Here is a 23162-nt window from a genome sequence, read left to right as displayed (position 1 = left end):
TGGAGCCAAATGCACATTTCTTTGTGGCACCTGAACACACAACTGAACAGTAGTCCAGATGGGACAAACTAGGGCCTGTAGGACCTGCCTTGTTGATAGTGCTGTTACGAGAGCAGAGTACCACTTTATTATGGACAAACTTCTCCCCACCTTAGCTACTGTTGTATTAATATGTTTTGACCATGACAGTTTACAATCCAGGGATACTCCAAGCAGTTTAGTCACCTCAACCTGGTCAATTTCCACATTATTCATTATAAGATTTACAGTAGTTGAGGTTTAGGGTTTAGTGAATGATTTGTCCCAAATGCAATGCTTTTAGATTTTTTAAATACTAATTTATTCCTTGCACCCATTCTGACACTAACTGCAGCTCTTTGTTAAGTGCAGTCATTTCAGTCTCTGTAGTAGCTGACGTGTATAGTGTTGAGTCATCCGTATACAGAAACACACTGGCTTTACTCAAAGCATGTTGTTAGTAAAGGTTGAAAAAATTAAGGGACCTAGACAGCTGCTCTGTGGAATTCCTGATTCTACCTGGATTATCTTGGAGAGGCTTCCATTAAAGAACACCCTCTGTGTTTTGTGTGATGGAGGTGAGGGATGGGCAACACAAAAAAATCATAACTCATCAGGAGGGGCCACAGTGGCTCAGAGGTCTGCATCCCACATCCATGGAAAGTTTATGCAGTGGAAAGGTGTATGCAGTCAGTGTATGCAGTCAGAGCCATGGAAAGTGTATGCAGTCAGAGCCGGCCTTTTGGGGGCCCTAAGTGAAGATTCGTTGGAGGGGCCCATCCAACTTGCTAGCAAAAGAAGATACTAAAATGTTATAACATTATAACTAATTTCCTGAAATTCTACACATTTTGCCTTAGGTTGGAGAGAACTGTTTGCAGTTTTTCATATGATATCTGAGTGAGAGTGACTTACAAAATACATAGAGGCCCCCCGGTTGCAGGCCTACAAAAGGGGGGCCGCAGTTGCCCATCCATGATGTAGGCTAATCTTTGTACTGTAGTTGCTGCCATAGCATAGCCACCAGCCAGAGTTGCTGAAAAACACCACTACTGACTGCCTGTCTGCCTCGTGCCTAGCCAATGTTTGCAATGATGATGAAAACATAACATTCAATTGCTAATTAGACTTTGTGTCTGTGTCTTGCTTGTGTTTGATATGCTGCCTAAATGGCTGCATGAAACTTCCCATTTGAGTTTTACATTAAGGAAAAACAACTCTGTGAGTATGTACAAACATGTTGATCATACTCTCCGTAGCCGATGTGAGCAAGACCTTTAAAAAGGTCAACATTCACAAGGCCACTGGATCAGACCAGGGGTGTACTCAGAGCATGAGCGAACCAATCGCACTCCACACTGCCCTTTCCCACCTGGGCAAAAGGAACACCTACAGTTCAAGTCGGAAGTTTATATACACTTTAGATTTGGCAAGTCGGTTAGGACATCTACTTTGTGCATGACACAAGTCATTTTTTCAACAATTGTTTACAGACAGATAATTTGTCACGCTTTCCTCCTCTCCTTGTTCGGGAGGTGTTTGGCGATCGACGTCACCGACATTCTAGCCATCACTGATCCGTTTTTCATTTTCCATTGGTTTTGTCATTCAAGTGGAAAGCTAATTTGCTCTGATGCCAGATGTGTGGATGTTACCTTATGCTTTCATTCAAGTATCTTCCTGCACCTCATCATCTTGTTAGGGTGTCTTATAATGTGTGTACTTCCAATAATGTGTGTACTTCCGGCGCCGACAGAGATGGCCGCCTCGCTTCGCGTTCCTAGGAAACTATGCAGTTTTTTGTTTTTTTTACGTGTTATTTCTTACATTGGTACCCCAGGTCATCTTAGGTTTCATTACATACAGTCGAGAAGAACTACTGAACATAAGAGCAGCGTCAACTCACCATCAGTACGACCAAGAATATGACTTTCGCGAAGCGGATCCTGTGTTCTGCCTTTCACCCAGGACAACGGAATGGATCCCAGCCGGCGACCCAAAAAAACTCACAAAAAACCCCAGACTTCGTAAAAGGGGGAAACGGAGCGGTCTTCTGGTCAGACTCCGGAGACGGGCACATCGTGCACCACTCCCTAGCATTCTTCTCGCCAATGTCCAGTCTCTTGACAACAAGGTTGATGAAATCCGAGCAAGGGTAGCATTCCAGAGGGACATCAGAGACTGTAACGTTCTTTGCTTCACGGAAACATGGCTCACTGGAGAGACGCTATCGGAGTCGGTGCAGCCAGCTGGTTTCTCTCGCATCGCGCAGACAGAAACAAACATCTTTCTGGTAAGAAGAGGGGCGGGGGCGTATGCTTCATGGTTAACGTGACGTGGTGTGATTATAACAACATACAGATACTCAAGTCCTTCTGTTCACCTGATTTAGAATTCCTCACAAACAAATGTCGACCGCATTATCTACCAAGGGAATTCTCTTCGATTATAATCACAGCCGTATATATTCCCCCCCAAGCAGACACATCGATGGCTCTGAACGAACTTTATTTGACTCTTTGCAAACTGGAATCCATTTATCCGGGGGCTGCATTCATTGTAGCTGGGGATTTTAACAAGGATAATCTGAAAACAAGACTCCCTAAATTTTATCAGCAAATCGATTGCGCAACCAGTGCTGGAAAAACCTTGGATCATTGCTATTCTAACTTCCGCGACGCATATAAGGCCCTGCCCCTCTCTCCTTTCGGAAAAGCTGACCACGACTCCATTTTGTTGATCCCTGCCTACAGACAGAAACTAAAACAAGAAGCTCCCGCGCTGAGGTCTGTTCAACGCTGGTCCAACCAATCTGATTCCACACTCCAAGACTGCTTCCATCTCGTGGACTGGGATATGTTTCGTATTGACGAATACGCTGATTCGGTGAGCGAGTTCATTAGAACGTGCGTTGAAGATGTTGTTCCCATAGCAACGATTAAAACATTCCCAAACCAGAAACCGTGGATTGATGGCAGCATTCGCGTGGAACTGAAAGCCCGAACCACTGCTTTTAATCAGGGCAAGGTGACCGGAAACATGACCGAATACAAACAGTGTAACTATTCCCTCCGCAAGGCAATCAAACAAGCTAAGCGTCAGTATAGAGACAAAGTAGAATCTCAATTCAATGGCTCAGACACAAGAGGTATGTGGCAGGGTCTACAGTCAATCACGGATTACAAAAAGAAAACCAGCCCAGTCACGGACCAGGATGTCTTGCTCCCAGGCAGACTAAATAACTTTTTTGCCCGCTTTGAGGACAATACAGTGCCACTGACACGGCCCGCAACTAAAACATGCGGACTCTCCTTCACTGCAGCCGATGTGAGGAAAACAGTTAAACGTGTCAACCCTCGCAAGGCTGCAGGCCCAGACGGCATCCCCAGCCGCGCCCTCAGAGCATGCGCAGACCAGCTGGCTGGTGTGTTTACGGACATATTCAATCAATCAATCCCAGTCTGTTGTTCCCACATGCTTCAAGAGGGCCACCATTGTTCCTGTTCCCAAGAAAGCTAAGGTAACTGAGCTAAACGACTACCCCGTAGCACTCACTTCCATCATCATGAAGTGCTTTGAGAGACTAGTCAAGGACCATATCACCTCCACCCTACCTGACACCCTAGACCCACTCCAATTTGCTTACCGCCCAAATAGGTCCACAGACGATGCAATCTCAACCACACTGCACACTGCCCTAACCCATCTGGACAAGAGGAATACCTATGTGAGAATGCTGTTCATCGACTACAGCTCGGCATTTAACACCATAGTGCCCTCCAAGCTCGTCATCAAGCTCGAGACCCTGGGTCTCGACCCCGCCCTGTGCAACTGGGTACTGGACTTCCTGACGGGCCGCCCCCAGGTGGTGAGGGTAGTAGTTTTGGAATTGTTAGCTAGATTACTTGTTGGTTATTACTGCATTGTCGGAACTAGAAGGCCAAGCATTTCGCTTCACTCGCATTAACATCTGCTAACCATGTGTATGTGACAAATAAAAATTATATTTTATTTGAGGGTGTGAGGTTGATTCTCATTGGTCATAACATTGGTTGTATCATTGATTGTGTTTTATGTGTGTGCAGCATGAGGCGAAGATCCACTCCCTGACAGAGTACATGCAGAACATAGAGCTGAAGAATAGACAGCTGGAGGATAACTATGACTCTCTGAGTGAAGACCTGGCCAAACTCCATGCCCAAGGTAAATTTGTCATCCCAATGACTACAACATAATGCAGTGCAGTGTTAAACTGAGTTTTAAAATCCAGGTGCAAAGTAAAACTTCTGGCACAGGGTACATGACTCAATGACTGACACTACAATTAGTGCAACACTGTGTATGCATTCCAGCGACACTGAAATGACGAGTGAAATGACAGTAAAGTGACTTGTTTGTAGGCATACGCTGAAATGCAAATATTTGTGTGTGTTTCAGAGAGCATGTCAGAGATGACAAAGGGAGAGAACCAGGCGGACATCGAAGAGTCTGCTGATGTTAAGGTAACTAATGCTTACTGACTATGTGGTGGAAATGATGAATTATCATTATTCAATGTATTTTGTGTTTTAAACGCTGTGTGTGTGTGTGTGTGTGTGTGTGTGTGTGTGTGTGTGTGTGTGTGTGTGTGTGTGTGTGTGTGCACCTGTGCATGTCTGTCTCCCTGTGTTTGTGTGTGGGTGCTAACTGTCTGTTTCTCTCCCTATTTCAGAGGGCTCTGGTGCAGCAGATGGAGTCTCATCGTGAGACGCACCACAAGCAACTGGGACGTCTCCGAGACGACATCAACGAGAAACAGAAGATCATTGACGACCTCACTGAGTCAGTACCTCTCTTCCCTCCATAACCCTCTACCCCTCGATCCCCCTCTCCTCAGATATCCATTTGTCACTCTCTCAACCTTCATCTCCCTTTCACTGAGTAAGTACCTTCCTCTCTTCCTCTCTCTCATCATCTTCTTCTCTCGCTCCCTTTCCCTCTTGTCGTGACGTGACTATCATTAACCTGATGACTGTTATTTATAAAATAAATTAACTATGTTTAATTTTTACTCAATTGAATTGATCATGTAACAATTAAGGAATTTGGGGCACCATGGGGAAGTTGTTTAACAAGTTACTATCTCCCGACTTAAACTCTAAAGATATATAGATATCGCTTACATCAATCATTACCTCATCAGTCTCATACATCAATACACAAATTGGCTTAATTATTTATTTACTAACTAACTAAATAGTAACACAGTAGACACATACACATTTACATGAAATAAAAGTCCCTAGTGGACTGACACGATATGACGGCTTGTTATACAATGGAAAGGGGGCGGGGAAAGATAAAGAGATACAGAGACAAAGAGAGTCAACTTATCGTAAATACATTTGGAAACTACGCTCCAAGTAACCAGAATACTTAGCACCCTGACCACCGCTCATTCGGATAAGAAATGCCATATACTGTATTTATGCGTAGATGTCTTTCTCTGTTGTCTCTCTGTTGAAACCAATTGATCCGTCTATATGGGTAGCGGCTCGCTGTGAGGCTCTGATTGTCCACCTGTGGTCACAATGTCCTTCTTCTTTGTAGAGCTTCTCTGTTAGTAGAGTGTTTGGTGGAACTGAGACTTCAGCTGCAGACTGTGAATGTTTCTGGTCTCCTAGGTGAGGTTATCTTATTTTCTAGTGTTGAGGTTGAGAGCTTCAGTTTCTCACTATTTCAACGTGTAGACTAACGTCTCACATCTTTTGGAATCAATGGTTGATTATTTAGGGTCCAGCTCCCAACCACTTTACATGCCAGTAGTAACCCGGCAATGTACGGGTATCACCATTTTCTGCCGGGTAGCCACCTGTCTGGTCTTGTATTAACCATTCGTGACGTGGAGAAAAAATGTTTTGGTTGGCAAGAGTCTCTCAGTAACAAAGGAGTTTCAGTTTCCAATACTGCAGGGCAAGGAAGAGAAAGTTAATTCTCTCTAAATGTAAGACCCAGTGTTAAGGTGTCAAGACCGGCACAGCCCCCCCCCCCACCCCCTCTTCCGTGGGAGAGAAGGGGTTTGGCTATCTTAAAGCATTTGCCTAGCTGATGGTTCCTTTGATCCACTGTCAGGAGAGCCATGACACTTCCCTCCTCTCTCCCTTCGATTCCCTCTCATTGTTATTCTCTACTCTACCTCACAGTGTCACCTCACTACATAGCCTGCAGATGTACTGCTTTGTGGGACGACCTCTGTGAATCAGTACTTTCATCTCCTTCTTACTGTCAGTCTCTACCCTTGTAATGCTCTGTCACGCTATGTATCTGTACTGTTGTCCTCTCTCCCTCTCTCCTCCCTCCCATTGCTCTCTCATTGTCATTCTACCTAACCTGACTCACAACCTTACCTCCATCTGTAGATTTCTGTACTAGTGTGCTGGTTACAAAGATCATTGACGACCTCGCTGAGCCAGTACCGACCTCTCCCTCTCTTTGTTATGCTCACAGTGTTACCTCAGTCACAAGATAGCAGCTGTACTGCTGTGTGACGACCTCCCTGTCAGTACCTATTTTGTTATTCTATACCATACCTGTTATCCAACCAACATAGCATCTGCCTGCATATTTTAACACGCCTTGAAGCATTTTAAGCACCATATGTTGAAAAATCACCTATATAATCTCTAAATGTCTACCCAGAATCTCAGCCTCAGCCTTATACTTTCCTATCCCATTTTATTGTAAGAGCATAGCAAGTGTATATCTATTCCACAGATTTATATATTCATTATATACATTTTAGATAAAAAATCCAAAATTTTGTCAGATTTATGACCATTTCATGACCATTTTGGAAGTAAATGTACTTACATTGTTGTTAAGTTAACCCCCTAGAAGTTTATTAACATCAGATTGTTCCTCACTCGCATCTACTCTCTCTGTCTTTGCACTCTCTCCACCCTCATTTTCACCCTCCTCTCCTGTCTATCAATCATAACCAGAACCAATTTCCTCATAAAAATGGGATCTAAACGAATGACATTTGTGGTAAAGTTAACCCCCTGGCATTCTAGATTAGGAAGGCTACACCAAACTGTTTCTCATATATTGTCCTCCCTCCTCTTCTGTCCTGATCAGTCGCAACCATCGTCTTCATCTGGAGTTGGAGCGGCTGAGGAGCGACTTTGACCGTCTTAGGAGTCAGGAGCACCACAAGACATTGCAACTGGAGGAGCTGACGTAAGTCACACACACCGTCTCAGGAGTCAGATGACCCTGCAACTGTAGGAGCTGACGTGAGTCTCTTTTAGACCATCTCAATTCACTCCATACACTTTTATACTGGAGCCATATAGGGTTCTTCGGTTTGTCCCCATTGGCAAACCCTTTATTGTGCTAGGTAGAACCATTTGGAGATGGTTGCGCCCTCTTGACAAAAGTGGTCGTACTGTTGTTCCATGTCAAGTCCTCGGTGATGTGGACGCTGACTCTCTCTACTGCATTGGATCAGGGCATGTTCCTTCCTCTGCTTCCTGAAGTCAACAATCAACTCCTGTGTTTTGCTGATGTTGAGGGAGAGGTTGTTTTTCATGTACCACAATGCCATTTCACTTACCACCTCCTTATAGGCTGACACTACACTCGTAGAAAAAATATGCCCAGAAGATAGAAATGACGAGCGGCACAGCCAGGACAAATATAATTTGATTTGTCCCTTTTCTTCTTCTCCTACATATTCTGCTCTGTTTGAACTCCTCTCACTCTCTCATTGGTGCGCTAACACTAAGTCATAGGTGCACTCTTTAAAAAAATGTGCTAACTAGAACCATACAGCGTTCTCCGATTTGTCCCCATAGGGGCACCCTTTTTGGTGCTGCGTAGAACTCTTCTATCTAGAACCCTATATGTATATGTTCTTCAAAGAACCCCTGCATATGATTCTGCCTAGAATACTCTAGGAAAGGTTCTTCCTAGAACCCTCTGTGAAGGGTTCTACCAATAACCATTTTATCTTTGGAGGGTTCTTCCTAGAACGGGTAGAATCCACCTTCCTTATTTGCCTTTTAAAATGTAAATATTTACGGCAATACATTACATAGTTATGTGGTGTTAGGAATCTCTTGGTTTACATCACGCCTGCAAGTCACATTATGCTGGCTTGCAAGGTGATATGTAATTCCTATTGGAATCCAGCAAGAGTTAGGACAGCCGACAAGTGGAATTGTTAATCACACCCAACCTGCTTTCAGAATGACTACTAGGGTAGGGAAGATTAAATACTGACATTACCTCAATCATCTAAACTGGACCAACCATCTCAGTAACAGATGCAACACATCCAATTGCTAACAGATTAGATTAGTTTAGAAAATGAACAGATTGGATTAGTTACCCTAAGGAAGGCCCTAAAAATTGTGAAAGACTCCAGCAACCCAAGTCAAAGACTGTTCTCTCTGCTACCGCATGGCAAGCGGTACCAGAGTGCCAAGCCTAGGTCCAAAAGAGTTCTTAACAGCTTCTACCTCCAAGCTATAAGACTCCTGAACAGCTAATCAAATGGCTACCCAGACTTTTTGCATTGCCCCCCCCCCCCCCCCCCCCATTTTATGCTGCTGCTACTCTCTGTTTAGGTCTACACCTGTTGTATTCGGTACGTTACAAATACAATTTGATTTGATTTGAATTTAGAAAACTGTGTTATTTATCTTTGTGTAGCATAAAATTAATCATCCAATAAAAACTGCAGATATTACAGTAAAACAAACAATTCTGAAAATCTCCCTGCTATAGATCATGCTGGGAAATATTATATTTGGTTCTATGTAGAAACCTTCTGGCCTTCCAAAGAATCCTTACTTCCTTTCAAATAACTTTCTTCCAAAAACAGTTCTTAGGATGTTAAATGTTTTAGTTCGAACCCTTTGACATACAAAGAAGCCTTGTCTTCCAAAATGAGTTATTCTAATCAAAATGGTTCTTGGTAGAACCCTATCCCTCCGCAAATAACCCTTTTGGAACCCTTTTTTCTAAAAGTGTAGGCTGACAGCAGCTATAACCAATCACACCTAACTCTGGTTGTTAACATCAACACTTGGGATTACACCACTGAGTGTTCATTTAACTTTTCACAGAGTTAATTCACCTCCTGAATCAACACTAGGTAAAAATGGCCAATTTTCTGTGTGCCAGACAATACACTGTTGGTTCACGGTTCTTAGGATGAAAAAGGTTCAGGGTAGAACAGTTTGTCTTACAAAGAACCCTCATATTCCAAAAAGGGTTCTTCAGATGAAAACCGTTGTTGATAGAACCCTATAACTCCACGAATAACCCTTTTTCTAAGAGTGTACCCCACAGTCTTAGCCCTAAAAGGCCTTTCACTTGAAATAGGCAAGCCGGCCGCAGCACAGAGTGCAATTTACTTGAACTTTGAACGCAGCGTCGCTGACGCTAAAGCACCATGGGGCGCACCGGTTGGCGCCTGGCGCAGCCGGTTGGTTCACTCTGCACCTCTCAAGGGAAATACCCTTAACCCTTCGATATTTGCAGAGCTCCCAACACATTCCTTCCACCTTACAGCTCAGTAAACATTGAAAGGTTATGGCCAGGGGGGTAGGGAGCGAATTGAGACCAGCTGTTTGTTTATTTACCATTATGAGACCACCAAGAACCCTTAACATTTAGCTGACTGAACATGCTCTGAGTCGCACGCACGCATGCATGCACTCACGCAAGCAAGCAAATAAACAAACAAACAAAACAAAACATGCTCTGGGATATGTTCTGGGACAAGTTTTTCAGAGTTTTACATTTTCCGACAATTGTTTACAGACAGATTATTTCACTTATAATTCACTGTATCACAATTCCAGTGGGTCAGAAATGTACATACACTAAGTTGACTGTGCCTTTAAACAGCTTGGAAAATTCCAGAAAATGATTTCATGGCTTTAGAAGCTTCTGATAGGCTAATGAATATCATTTGAGTCAATTGGAGGTGTACCTGTGGATGTATTTCAAGGCCTACCTTCAAACTCAGTGCATCTTTGCTTGACATCATGGGGCAGTCAAAAGAAATCAGCCAAGACCTCAGAAAAAATATTGTAGACCTCCACAAGTCTGGTTCATCCTTGGGAGCAATTTCCAAATGCCTGAAGGTACCACGTTCATCTGTTTAAACAATAGTACGCAAGTATAAACACCATGGGACCACGCAGCCGTCATACCACTCAGGAAAGAGATGCGTTCTGTCTCCTAGAGATGAACGTACTTTGATGCGAAAGGTGCAAATCAATACCAGAACAACAGCAAAGGACCTTGTGAAGATGCTGGAGGAAACAGGTACAAAGTATCTATATCCACAGTAAAACAAGTCCTATATTGACATAATCTGAAAGGCCGCTCAGTAAGGAAGAAACCACTGCTCCAAAATACCATAAAAAATACAGACTACGGTTTGCAACTGCACATAGGGAAAAATATTATACTTATTGAGACATGTCCTCTGGTCTGATGAAACAAAAATATAACTATTTGGCCATAATGATCATCATTATGTATGGAGGAAAAAGGGGGAGGCTTGCAAGCCGAAGAACACCATCCCAACCATGAAGCACGGGGGTGGCAGCATCATATTGTGGGGGTGCTTTCCTGCAGGAGGGACTGGTGCACTTCACAAAATTAATGGCATCATGATGAGGTAGGAAAATTATGTGAATATATTGCAGCGACATCACAAGACATCAGACAAGTTAAAGCTTGGTCGCAAATGGGTCTTCCAAATGGACAATAACCCCAAGCATACTTCCAAAGTTGTGTGAAAATGGCTTAAGGACAACAAAGTCAAGGTATTGGAGTGGCCATCACAAAGCCCTGACCTCAATCCCATAGAAGATTTGTGGGCAGAACTGAAAAAGTGTTTGCGAGCAAGAAGGCCTGCAAACCTGACTAAGTTACACCAGCTCTGTCAGGAGGAATGGGCCAAAATTCACCCAACTTATTGTGGGAAGCTTTTGGAAGGCTACCCGAAACATTTGACCCAAGTTAAACAATTTAAAGCCAATGCTACCAAATACCAATTGAGAGTACCTAAACTTCTGACCCACTGGGAATGTGATGAAAGAAATAAAAGCTGAAATAAATCATTCTCACTGCTATTATTCTGACATTTCACAACCTAAAACAGGGATTTTTTTCTGGGATTAAATGTCAGGAATTGTGAAAAACTGAGATGAAATGTATTTGGCTAAGGTGTATGTAAACTTCTGACTTCACCTGTATTTATTTGCTCCTTCCACATTTTGCCAGATTTCTTCATGAGCGCCACGAGCAGTCAAAGCAGGACCTTAAAGGACTGGAAGAGACTGTGGTGAGTATCTTTCTCCCTCACTCCCTCTCACTTTCGCTCTCTCTCTGACATTCAATTTAATCCACTGTAGGAGAATTTGATCACGATTCACTAATGCACCTCCTCTTTCTTCCTCTTTCTCTCTTTTCTCACTCTTTGTGCAAACCTCTTGTTTTTCTCTCGCCATATCTCCTCTCACCTCCCTCTCTCTCTCTCTCTCTCTCTCTCCAACCCTCCGTGCCTCTATCCCTTCTTCTTTCCCACTTTCCTTTTCTCTCTATTTCTCTCTCTCCAACCCTCCATGCCTCTATCCCTTCTTCTTTCCCACTTTCATTTTCTCTCTATTTCTCTCTCTCTATTTCTCTCTCTCTCCCTCTCTCTCTCTCTCCCCCCCCCTCTCTCTCTCTCTCTTCCTGTCTTTTTCTCTCTCTTTATTCCACAGGCCCGTGAACTCCAGACCCTGCACAACCTGCGGAAGCTTTTTGTTCAAGACCTTACAACTCGAGTCAAAAGGGTAAGTGAGTAAAGGACGAAGCGAGGGAGTAAAGGAGGGAGAGGAAGACTCCAAGCAGAGATCTACCGCTCAGCTTTTTTTTTAAACATGACTTACAAAACGTCAGCTTATGTTATGCAATATTAACCAGTTAAAAACAGTTCTGTAGCAATGAGGTTTGTGCAGTAGGCCCAATCCATTATCTCTGTATATTGGCTAAACTTGAATTGCCCTGTCAATGTTGTTCTTCACAGACCATTTTCTTTATTATATCATTTTTTTTAGGTGTATGATCACACTGTATAATTTGTTGTATTACACTGAACAAAAATATTCTGTAAGTGCAACATGCAACAATTTCAAAGATTTTATTGAGTTACCGTTCATATAAGAAAATATGTCAATTGACATTAATTCATTAGGCCGTAATCAATGGATTTCACATAACTGGAAATACAGATAAGCATATGTTTGTCACAGTGCGTATGCACTCCTCTTCAATGTCTTTGCAAAGTTGCTGGATATTGGCGGAAACTGGAACATCTTCAGCTTCCAGGAATTGTTTACAGACCCTTGCGACATGGGGCGGTGCATTATTATGCTGAAACACGAGGTGATGGCGGCGGATGAATGGCACAACAATGGGCCTCAGGAGCTCATCACGGTATCTCTGTGCATTCAAATTGCCATCGATAAAATGCAATTGTGTTCATTGTCCGTAGTTTATGCCTGCCAATACCATAACCCCACTGCCACCATGGGGCACTCTGTTCACAACGTTGACATCAGCAAACCACTCGCCCACACGACGCCACACACACGGTCTGCGGTTGTGCGGCCGGTTGGACGCACTGCCAAATACTCTAAAACGATGTCGGAGACGACTTATGGTAGAGAAATTAGCATTAAATTCTCTGATAACAGCTCTGGTAGACGTTACTGCAGTAAGCATGCCAATTGCATGCCACCTCGAATCTTTAGATATCTGTGGCATTGTGTTCTGTGACAAAGCTGCACATTTTAGAGTGGTCTTTTAGTGTCTCCAGCACCAAGTGCACCTGTGTAATGATCATGCTGTTTAATCAGCTTCTTGATATGCCACACCTGTCAGGTGGATGGATTATCTTGGAAAAGGAGAAATGCTCGCTAACAGGGATGTAAACAAATTTGTGCAGGACATTTTAGAGAAAAAAGCTTTTTGTGCATCTGGACATTTCCTGGGATCTTTTATTTCAGCCCATGAAACATGAGACCAACACTTTACATGTTGCGTTTAGATTTTTGTTCAATGTACTTGTGAGGCATAGCTATATGACCATATTCATATATTTATTTTAATTACTGGACTGATGGTAGCTTTTGTTTTTGTTACTGGACTGATGGCCTGCATCTGATGGTTAGTCTGAGAGGATTTTGTATTTATTTTTTATTTAACCTTTATTTAACCAGGTAGGCAAGTTGAGAACAAGTTCTCATTTACAATTGCGACCTGGACAAGATAAAGCAAAGCAGTTCGACACATACAACGACACAGAGTTACACATGGAGTAAAACAAACATACAGTCAATAATACAGTAGAAACAAGTCTATATGCGATGTGAGCAAATGAGGTGAGATAAGGGAGGTAATGGCAAAAAAGGGCCATGGTGGCAAAGTAAATACAATATAGCAAGTAAAACACTGGAATGGTAGATTTGCAGTGGAAGAATGTGCTAAGTAGAGATAAAAATAATGGGGTACAAAGGAGCAAAATAAATAAATAAATAAATACAATAAAATAAATACAGTAGGGAAAGAGGTAGTTGTTTGGGCTAAATTATAGGTGGGCTATGTACAGGTGCAGTAATATGTGAGCTGCTCTGACAGCTCATGCTTAAAGCTAGTGAGGGAGATAAGTGTTTCCAGTTTCAGAGATTTTTGTAGTTCGTTCCAGTCATTGGCAGCAGAGAACTGGAAGGAGAGGTGGCCAAAGAAATAATTGGTTTTGGGGGTGACTAGAGAGATATACCTGCTAGAGCGTGTGCTACAGGTGGGAGATGCTATGGTGACCAGCGAGCTGAGATAAGGGGGGACTTTACCTAGCAGGGTCTTGTAGATGACATGGAGCCAGTGGGTTTGGCGACGAGTATGAAGCGATGGTGGGTAGTATATGGGGCTTTGGTGAAAAAAAACGGGTGGCACTGTGATAGACTGCATCCAATTTGTTGAGTAGGGTATTGGAGGCTATTTTGTAAATGACATCGCCGAAGTCGAGAATTGGTAGAATGGTCAGTTTTACAAGGGTATGTTTGGCAGCATGAGTGAAGGATGCTTTGTTGCGAAATAGGAAGCCAATTCTAGATTTAACTTTGGATTGGAGATGTTTGATGTGGGTCTGGAAGGAGAGTTTATAGTCTAACCAGACATCTAGGTATTTGTAGTTGTCCACGTATTCTAAGTCAGAGCCGTCCAGAGTAGTGATGTTAGACAGGCGGGCAGGTGCAGGCAGGGATCGGTTGAAGAGAATGCTTTTAGTTACTTGCTTACTTTAGTTACTTGCTTACTTACTTGTATTTAAGCGCAATTGGAGGCCACGGAAAGATAGTTGTATGGCATTGAAGCTTGCCTCGAGGGTTGTTAACACAGTGTCCAAAGAACGGCCAGAAGTATACAGAATGGTGTTGTCTGCGTAGAGGTGGATCAGAGACTCACCAGCAGCAAGAGCGGCATCATTGATGTATACAGAGAAGAGAGTCGGTCCAAGGATTGAACCCTGTGGCACCCCCATAGAGACTGCCAGAGGTCCGGACAACAGACCCTCCGATTTGACACACTGAACTCTATCAGAGAAGTACTTAGGGAACCAGGCGAGGCAATCATTTGAGAAACCAAGGCTGTCGAGTCTGCCGATAATGATGTGGTGATTGACAGAGTCGAAAGCCTTGGCCAGATAAATGAATACGGCTGCACAATAATGTTTCTTATCGATGGCGGTTAAGATATCTCTTAGGACCTTGAGCGTGGCTGAGGTGCACCCATGACCAGCTCTGAATCCAGATTGCATAGCAGAGAGGGTATGGTGAGATTCGAAATGGTCGGTAATCTGTTTGTTCACTTGGCTTTCGAAGACCTTAGAAAGGCAGGGTAGGATAGATATAGGTCTGTAGCAGTTTGGGTCAAGAGTGTTCCCCCCCTTTGAAGAGGGGGATGACCACGGCTGCATTCCAATCTTTGGGAATCTCAGACGACACGAAAGAGAGGTTGAACAGGCTAGTAATAGGGGTGGCAACAATTTTGGCAGATAATTTTAGAAAGAAAGGGTCCAGATTGTCTAGCCCGGCTGATTTGTAGGGGTCCAGATTTTGCAGCTCTTTCAGAACATCAGCTGACTGGATTTGGGAGAAGGAGAAATGGGGAAGGCTTGGGCGAGTTGCTGTGGGGGGTGCAGTGCTGTTGACCTGGGTAGGGGTAGCCAGGTGGAAAGCATGGCCAGCTGTAGAAAAATGCTTATTGAAATTCTCAATTATAGTGGATTTATCAGTGGTGACAGTGTTTCCTATCTTCAGTGCAGTGGGCAGCTGGGAGGAGGTGTTCTTATTCTCCATGGACTTTACAGTGTCCCAGAACTTTTTTGAGTTAGTGTTGCAGGAAGCAAATTTCTGCTTGAAAAAGCTAGCCTTGGCTTTTCTAACTGCCTGAGTATAATGGTTTCTAGCTTCCCTGAAAAGCTTTATATCACGGGGGCTGTTCGATGCTAATGCAGAACGCCATAGGATGTTTTTGTGTTGGTTAAGGGTTGTCAGGTCTGGGGAGAACCAAGGGCTATATCTGTTCCTGGTTCTAAATTTCTTGAATGGGGCATGCTTATTTAAGATGGTTAGGGAGGCATTTAAAAAAAATAACCAGGCATCCTCTACTGACGGGATGAGATCAATATCCTTCCAGGATACCCTGTCCAGGTCGATTAGAAAGGCCTGCTCGCTGAAGTGTTTCAGGGAGCGTTTGACAGTGATGAGTGGAGTGCGTTTGACCGCTGACCCATTACGGATGCAGGCAATGAGGCAGATGGAGGGAGCAGTGTGAGGCTGCCTCACACTCTACTCACCTCACTGTCCCTCCACTCTCCCTCCGTTAAGAAAAAGGGTAGTCTCCCATCTGATAGCGAAACTCAAGTCGCACTGCATTATTTCTGCCTCATGCCCCAATTCATGTTGTTACTCCTATGACCAGAGAAAGTGAAATATTCCTCGATATTAAAAAAGACACAAGCCGCTAATAGTAGCAACGCAAGCTTACCGGAAACACTTTGCTATACTCATTTATTGCAGCTTCAGAACTTGTGGAAATAGCGAGAAAGCACATTTTATGGCTTATAAAAGTGTTGAACCAAGACAGTGCTGAATAACAACTTAAACATGAACTTACTCATAAAAACAGCAGCTCTTTGCTGTATACGTTGAGTCTCTCTCTACTCATGGTTTTAAACGTTTTGAAATCTCACTGTATCAATTTAAACTGTGCGTTTGTCACTTCTTTTTACAGTCTATGGCTCGACTTTGCAGACATATTGATGTGAGCTATCGGATTGGCCAGCGGTAGGCCTATTGGGGCACTTGGTTTGCTCTCTGGACCTGCCCGGTAGACAGAGCTCTATCTTCAGACACATGAAATGGTTAAAAATGGGAACACTTTGCCTTCCCGCCAACAGCTCAAAATTAATAAAAGAAATTGGAATGCAAGGTTGACTACATCGTTGGGTTTTTTACATAATGTTTGGTGACCGACTAGGAATGCCTAGGATCCATTGACCGGTTGGTGACCATTCATCTAAATGATTTAATAGTTAATGATATCTAGTGTGATCTTAACCACATTCTCTCTCTCCCCCCCCAGCAGCATTCAGAGATGGAGCCAGATGATAGCGGGGGATGTAGCCACCAGAAGCAGAAGATTTCCTTTCTTGAGAACAACCTGGACCAGCTTACAAAAGTTCACAAACAGGTAGGTGGATGAATGTGTTGAGTGTGTGGAACAGAGCGGCCTGGACTCTTGACAAAGTCTCAGAGTAGGAGTGCTGAAATAGTGATTAATTGAATAACATTATAATAAAAATATGATTATAATGAATAAGATAATATGGACAGGTGGACCTGATCCTAGATCAGCAGTCTTACTCTGATATGCAAAGATACATTGGCCCCCTGGTTTGTCTGTAAGGTTCATAATGAATTAGATTATATAAGAACAGCAGGGACCTCCTTTCAGACTCTTTCTGAATACAGGCCCTGGCCCTAGTTTTAGCCTGCATAAAAACTTCAAAGCCCATTTCTATTCCATACACACACTCTTAGAAAAAAGTGTTCCAAACCGATTATTTGAGGAGGGATAGGGTTCTACCAATAACTGTTCTGATCAGAATAACCCTTTTTGGAAGACAAGGGTTCTTTGTAAGTCAAAGGGTTCTACCTAGAACCTGTAACATACTAAGAATTGTTTTTGGAAAAAATAGTCATTTGAAAGGCAAGAAGGATTCTTTGGAAGGCAGGAAGGGTTCTTGGGCCTAATAATTCCCAGCATTATAATTTGCCAGGAAATTTTCAGAATTGTTTGTTTTACTGTAATATGTGTTTTTGCATGTACATTGATTGGTTGATACATTTTATGCTACACAAACATAAATAACATACAGTTTTCTAAACTAATCCAATCTGTTAGTAATTGGATTTATTGCACCTGTTGGTTGTTCAAGTTTAGATGATTGAGGTAGTCTCAGTATTAAATCTTCCCTACCCTGGCTGAATGCAGGTTGCGTGTGATTAACAATTCCACTTGTCGGCTATCCTAACTCTAGCTGGATTCCAATAGGAATTACACATCACTTTGCAAGCCAGCATAATGTGACTTGCAAGCCTGATGTGGCCTGTAATCCTGGAGATTCCTAACACCACTGTGTTAGGGTATAACTACGCCCTCAAAGAAAGGCCTTATGATATACATATGTATTGTCATAAATAATTTAATTTGAAAGGCTAATAAGGTTGGTGGGTTCTACCCGTTCTATGAAGAACCCTCCAAAGATAAAAGCGTTCTCGGTAGAACCCTTCATAGACAATTTCAGGAAGAATGTTTTAGATTATAAAATGGTTCTTCATAGAGGGTTCTAGGTAGAACCATATACAGGGGGTTCTTTGAAGAACCCTACATAGAGGTTTATAGATAGAACCCCTCTGCAAAGGGTCCTACCCAGCAACAAAAAGGGTTCCCCAAGGGGGACAAACCCGAAGAACCCTGAATGGTTCTACTTAGCACCTTTTTTTCTAAAAGTGCACCTATGACTTAGTGTTCGAGCACCAGTGAGAGAATGAGGGGAATTCAAAGAGAGCAGAATAAGTAGAAGAGGGACAAAAGGGACAAAACAAATTATTTTTGTCCCGACTGTGCCATTGCTCTCCTCTGGGTACTGTAGAGCCAGCTACATCAATCACCCTGTACTGCAGAACCAGATAAAAGTCCCTCTAAAAACACAGCAGCAGGAAATGTAATGTTACTTAAACTGCTGCTGCTGTAATACATAGAGGTGGCTCTACAGACTGGGTCGAATGGACACACACACAGTGCGTGCACACACACAGGAACATGCTTTCGCATATACACACACACTTTCATTTGGTAGATTTACCTGCTGACTGGCACACACACCAGACCTGGGATAACTATAGTTAACTATGCTTTGTGGAAATAAACATTTTTCCTGGAGGACAACACAAAATTAAAACTTTAAAACCATTTGAATGCAGATCTCAGAAAGTTACTACTTTTTTAAACTATTTGAATTCAGATCTGAGAACGCAACTACTTAAACTAAATATTTTAATACAGATCTCAAGAAGTGACTACTTTTCTGAAACTATTGGATTGGACATATCAAAGGTAAAATCTAGACTTGGCTTCCTCTATCGTAATCACTCCTCTTTCACCACAGCTGCCAAACTAACCTTGATTCAGATGACCATCCTACCCATGCTAGATTACGGAGACTTAATTTATAGATCGGCAGGTAAGGGTGCTCTCAAGTGGCTAGATGTTCTTTACCATTCGGCCATCAGATTTGCCACCAATGCTCCTTATAGGACACATCACTGCACTCTATATTCCTCTGTAAACTTGTCATCTCTGTATACCTGTCGCAAGACCCACTGATGTTTATTTATAAAACCCTCTTAGGCCTCACTCCCCCCTATCTGAGATACCTACTGCAGCCCTCATCCTCCACATACAACGCCCATTCTGCCAGTTACATTCTGTTAAACGTCCCCAAAGCACACACATCCCTGGGTCGCTCTTCTTTTCAGTTCAGATCGGGTCCAGTTTGAGTGTTTTTTGCAGCTCATTCAGTCGCTATCTGCATAGCCTCTGCCTGATATCTGAAGACTGCACAGAAACAATGGGAAGAGAGGATTAGATAGAGATACATTACACAAAGCATGAGGGACAATGAAGATAAATCGTAAATACTACATGAAAATAGCAGTTGGATGGTTGTGTTGAGCCCTTGCTGAGTGTACCGTGTCGGGTTGTGTTGGGGGATTGGGAGCTGGGGATTGAAACCACTGTGCCTCCTGTGGACACAGTCCTGTGGACACAAACATGTTCATCAGACAAAGTTGTCATATCTTTAAAAAATACTTACCAGTAAAAAGATATTGAGTACAATAACTTTTAATGGCTCCATAAAACATGTGTGTAAAAAAAGGCTGTCCTGCTCCTCCTCTCTACCTAACTTTCCCTCACAATCCCCTTAGTTTCCTTTAGTCCCTTAGTTGGCTGCTCATGCATTTTACATATTTATCATAATAACTATCCTATACATATTGGCACAGATTTAAACTTATCAACATTAAATAGACACTTGTTAACTATAAATTTCACAATTCCAGAGGTAACAATGCACAAACAGTCTATTTTCAGACAATCTATCAGCTTATTTTACCAGCATTTTACCGCGTAGATCCAAGAACAATAGACTTGCATTTTGTTTGAACTTTATCAAACAAATCGTCTGTACGCTACAATGGATAGCCTACTGTCAATAAATTACATCGACAACGTGACATATAGCTAAGTTAATTCCGAAACACAATCGAGTTAATGCATTTATAGAAAGTTGTTGCATTCATGCATTGTTAATCCTAGCTAACGTTACCTCTGGCAAAGCTACTGTAGCTAAATTCGCTCCAGCCTGTGCTGGCTGTGGACTGAGGTAAAGTAGGTTTCATATCAGACATCAACATACATTCTCCGTGAAATCTCTTGTTCTCAATAACTTTTGCATTGAAACACAAAAACAAGTTCTAATTATTCTAAAAAGGCCTGTCTTACTTTTACAACCTTTGATTTGCATAAAAAGTAAAGTGTTGATTTGATATAAATAGTCAAATCATATAAAAATGCATTTAAATCTCTTGTTCGTAATAACGTTTGCAATGATTGTCATAGAAACATCAAAACAGGTGCTAATTATTCTACAAAGGCCTGTCCTACTTTTACAACCTTTGATCTTCACAAGTTAGATTTTGATTTGGTAGAAATAATTCAATCATATAAAAATGCATTTACATCTCTTAATCGCAATCATTTTTATATTGATTGTCATAGAAAGTCACGCCCTGACCTAAGTATTCTTTGTTTTCTTTATTGTTTTGGTTAGGTCAGGGTGTGACATGGGTGATGTATGTGTTTTTTGTACTGTCTAGGGGTTTTGTAGGTTTATGGGGTTGTTTACCATCTAGGTGTTTATATATGTCTGTGGTTGCCTAGATTGGTTCTCAATTAGAGGCAGGTGTTTATCGTTGTCTCTGATTGGGAACCATATTTAGGCAGCCATCTTCTTTTGGTATTTTGTGGGTTATTGTCTATGTTATGTTGCATGTTAGCACAGTGGTTCTATAGCGGTCACGGTCGTCTTATTAGTTTAGTTTGTTTTGTTTAGTGTACTTCGTGTTTTCGTCATTCATTTAAGTATGCATTCACACCATGCTGCGCTTTGGTCTCCTCCATACAACCATCGTAACATGAAAACAAGTGCAAAATATTCAAAAAGCATCGGGGAAAGACACTAAAAGAGACAAATACCATAATTGGAGAAACAGGAAGAAGTGACATCAAGAAGAGGACAAAAGAATGCAGAGAATATTTAAAACATTTCCTGATTAATCCTGTCATCACGACTTCACTCTTATATAGAAAAACCTTGTATCTTTCTTAAAAAACATCAACTTTCTAAGTTACAGTAGTTTTAGTTCTGTAAACAATTTATCAACAGCATCTACTGAATCTCAATTGCTTAAACAGTAGGCCGCATTAAATCTGCATTAGGCTATACACTCGCATAGCTAATTTTCAAAGCTTTGTGGAAAGGGAAGATGACACCAGTGTGACTTTTGACAATGCGCATCACAGTCCACAAAATGTAGTTAGGTATACAGCTCAGGGATGGGGCTGTGGAAATTTAACCCCTCTCCAATTAATGAATGTCAACACTTCATTTTATAATCCACTGACAGAGCAGTTTCTCAAACATTTCAAAATGTATTTTTCTATATTTTCAATAAACCACTAATTCAAGCTGAACTGGAAGAAGTGGCTGCAGCTATGGTCCTGTTGTGTCTACAACCGTCTCCAGAATCCCAGTGAAGAATCTGGTATCTGATCACAAGGTCCTACAAAGGGTAGTGCATACGGCCCAGTGCACCACTGGGGTCGAACTTCCTGCCATCCAGGACCTCTATGCAAGGTGGTTTCAGAGGAAGGCCCTAAAAATTGTCAAGACTGTATTCACCCAAATCATAGACTTCTCTCTGCTACTGCACAGCAAACGATACCAGAGCACTAAGTCTTGGTACTGGTACCGGTGTGTATATAGCCAAGTTATCATTGCTCATTGTGTATTCGTTCTGTGTGTTTTCTGTTATTATTTTTGTTTGTTTTCTGTATTCTACATTGTTGGGAAGGGCCTGTATATAAGCATTTCAATGTTAGTTTACATCTGTTGTTTACAAAGCATGTGACAATTGAAATTTGATTTTATGATCATATGCAATTGTATTTCGAGCCTATCCATATGAAACATAATACACTATATGTATGTGGACACTCATTTCAAATTATTTTTGAGATTTTTAGATTTTTTTATTTCACCTTTATTTAACCAGGTAGGCAAGTTGAGAACAAGTTCTCATTTACAATTGCGACCTGGCCAAGATAAAGCAAAGCAGTTCGACACATACAACGACACAGAGTTACACATGGAGTAAAACAAACATACAGTCAATAATACAGTAGAAAAAAGAGTCTATATACAATGTGAGCAAGTGAGGTGAGATAAGGGAGGTAATGGCAAAAAAGGCTATGGTGTCGAAGTATATACAATAGAGCAAGTAAAACACTGGAATGGTTGATTTGCAGTGGAAGAATGTGCAAAGTAGAGATACAAATAATGGGGTGCAAAGGAGCAAAATAAATAAATAAATACAGTAGGGAAAGAGGTAGTTGTTTGGGCTAAATTATAGATGGGCTATGTACAGGTGCAGTAATCTGTGAGCTGCTCTGACAGCTGGTGCTTAAAGCTAGTGAGGGAGATAAGTGTTTCCAGTTTCAGAGGTTTTGGAGTTCGTTACAGTCAGTGGCAGAAGAGAACTGATAGGGGAGGTGGCCAAAGGAAGAATTGGTTTTGGGGGTGACCAGAGAGATATACCTGCTGGAGCGCGTGCTACAGGTGGGGGCTGCTATGGTGACCAGCGAGCTGAGATAAGGGGGGATTTTACCTAGCAGGGTCTTTGACCTGGAGTCAGTGGGTTTGGCGACGAGTATGAAGCGAGGGCCAGCCAACGAGAGCGTACAGGTCGCAGTGGTGGGTAGAATATGGGGCTTTGGTGACAAAACGGATGGCACTGTGATAGACTGCATCCAATTTATTGAGTAGGTTATTAGAGACTATTTTGTAAATGACATCGCCGAATTCGAGGATCGGTAGGATGGTCACTTTGGCAGCATGAGTGAAGGATACTTTGTTGTGAAATAGGAAGCCAATTCTAGATTTAACTTTGTATTGGAGATGTTTAATGTTTGAGTCTGGAAGGAGAGTTTACAGCCTAACCAGACACCTAGGTATTTGTAGTTGTCCACATATTCTAAGTCAGAGTAGTGATGTTGGACAGGCGGGCAGGTGCAGGCAGCGATCAGTTGAAGAGCATGCATTTAGTTTTACTTGTATTTAAGAGCAATTGGAGGCCACGGAAGGAGAGTTGTATGGCATTGAAGCTCGCCTGGAGGGTTGTTAACACAGT

The 23162-nt window shown here is 42.3% G+C and overlaps 1 protein-coding gene across 1 annotated transcript in view; it reads left to right on the top strand.

Annotated features, from left to right (window-relative positions):
• The window catches only part of LOC139413221 (kinesin heavy chain-like), a 114940-nt gene that overhangs the window by 78538 nt on the left and 13240 nt on the right, over positions 1 to 23162 (top strand). Inside the window, exons 18-24 of the mRNA XM_071160347.1 lie at positions 4104 to 4221; positions 4456 to 4520; positions 4730 to 4839; positions 7135 to 7236; positions 11305 to 11365; positions 11787 to 11858; positions 16714 to 16818. Coding sequence (XP_071016448.1) covers positions 4104 to 4221; positions 4456 to 4520; positions 4730 to 4839; positions 7135 to 7236; positions 11305 to 11365; positions 11787 to 11858; positions 16714 to 16818 — 633 coding nt within the window. The remainder of the gene's footprint in view (positions 1 to 4103; positions 4222 to 4455; positions 4521 to 4729; positions 4840 to 7134; positions 7237 to 11304; positions 11366 to 11786; positions 11859 to 16713; positions 16819 to 23162) is intronic.

This window comes from Oncorhynchus clarkii, chromosome 7 (genome assembly GCF_045791955.1).
Source record: "Oncorhynchus clarkii lewisi isolate Uvic-CL-2024 chromosome 7, UVic_Ocla_1.0, whole genome shotgun sequence".
Classification (NCBI taxonomy): domain Eukaryota; kingdom Metazoa; phylum Chordata; class Actinopteri; order Salmoniformes; family Salmonidae; genus Oncorhynchus; species Oncorhynchus clarkii.
Note: the sequence above shows the minus strand (reverse complement) of the source record. Positions and strands in the feature narration are given on the sequence as shown.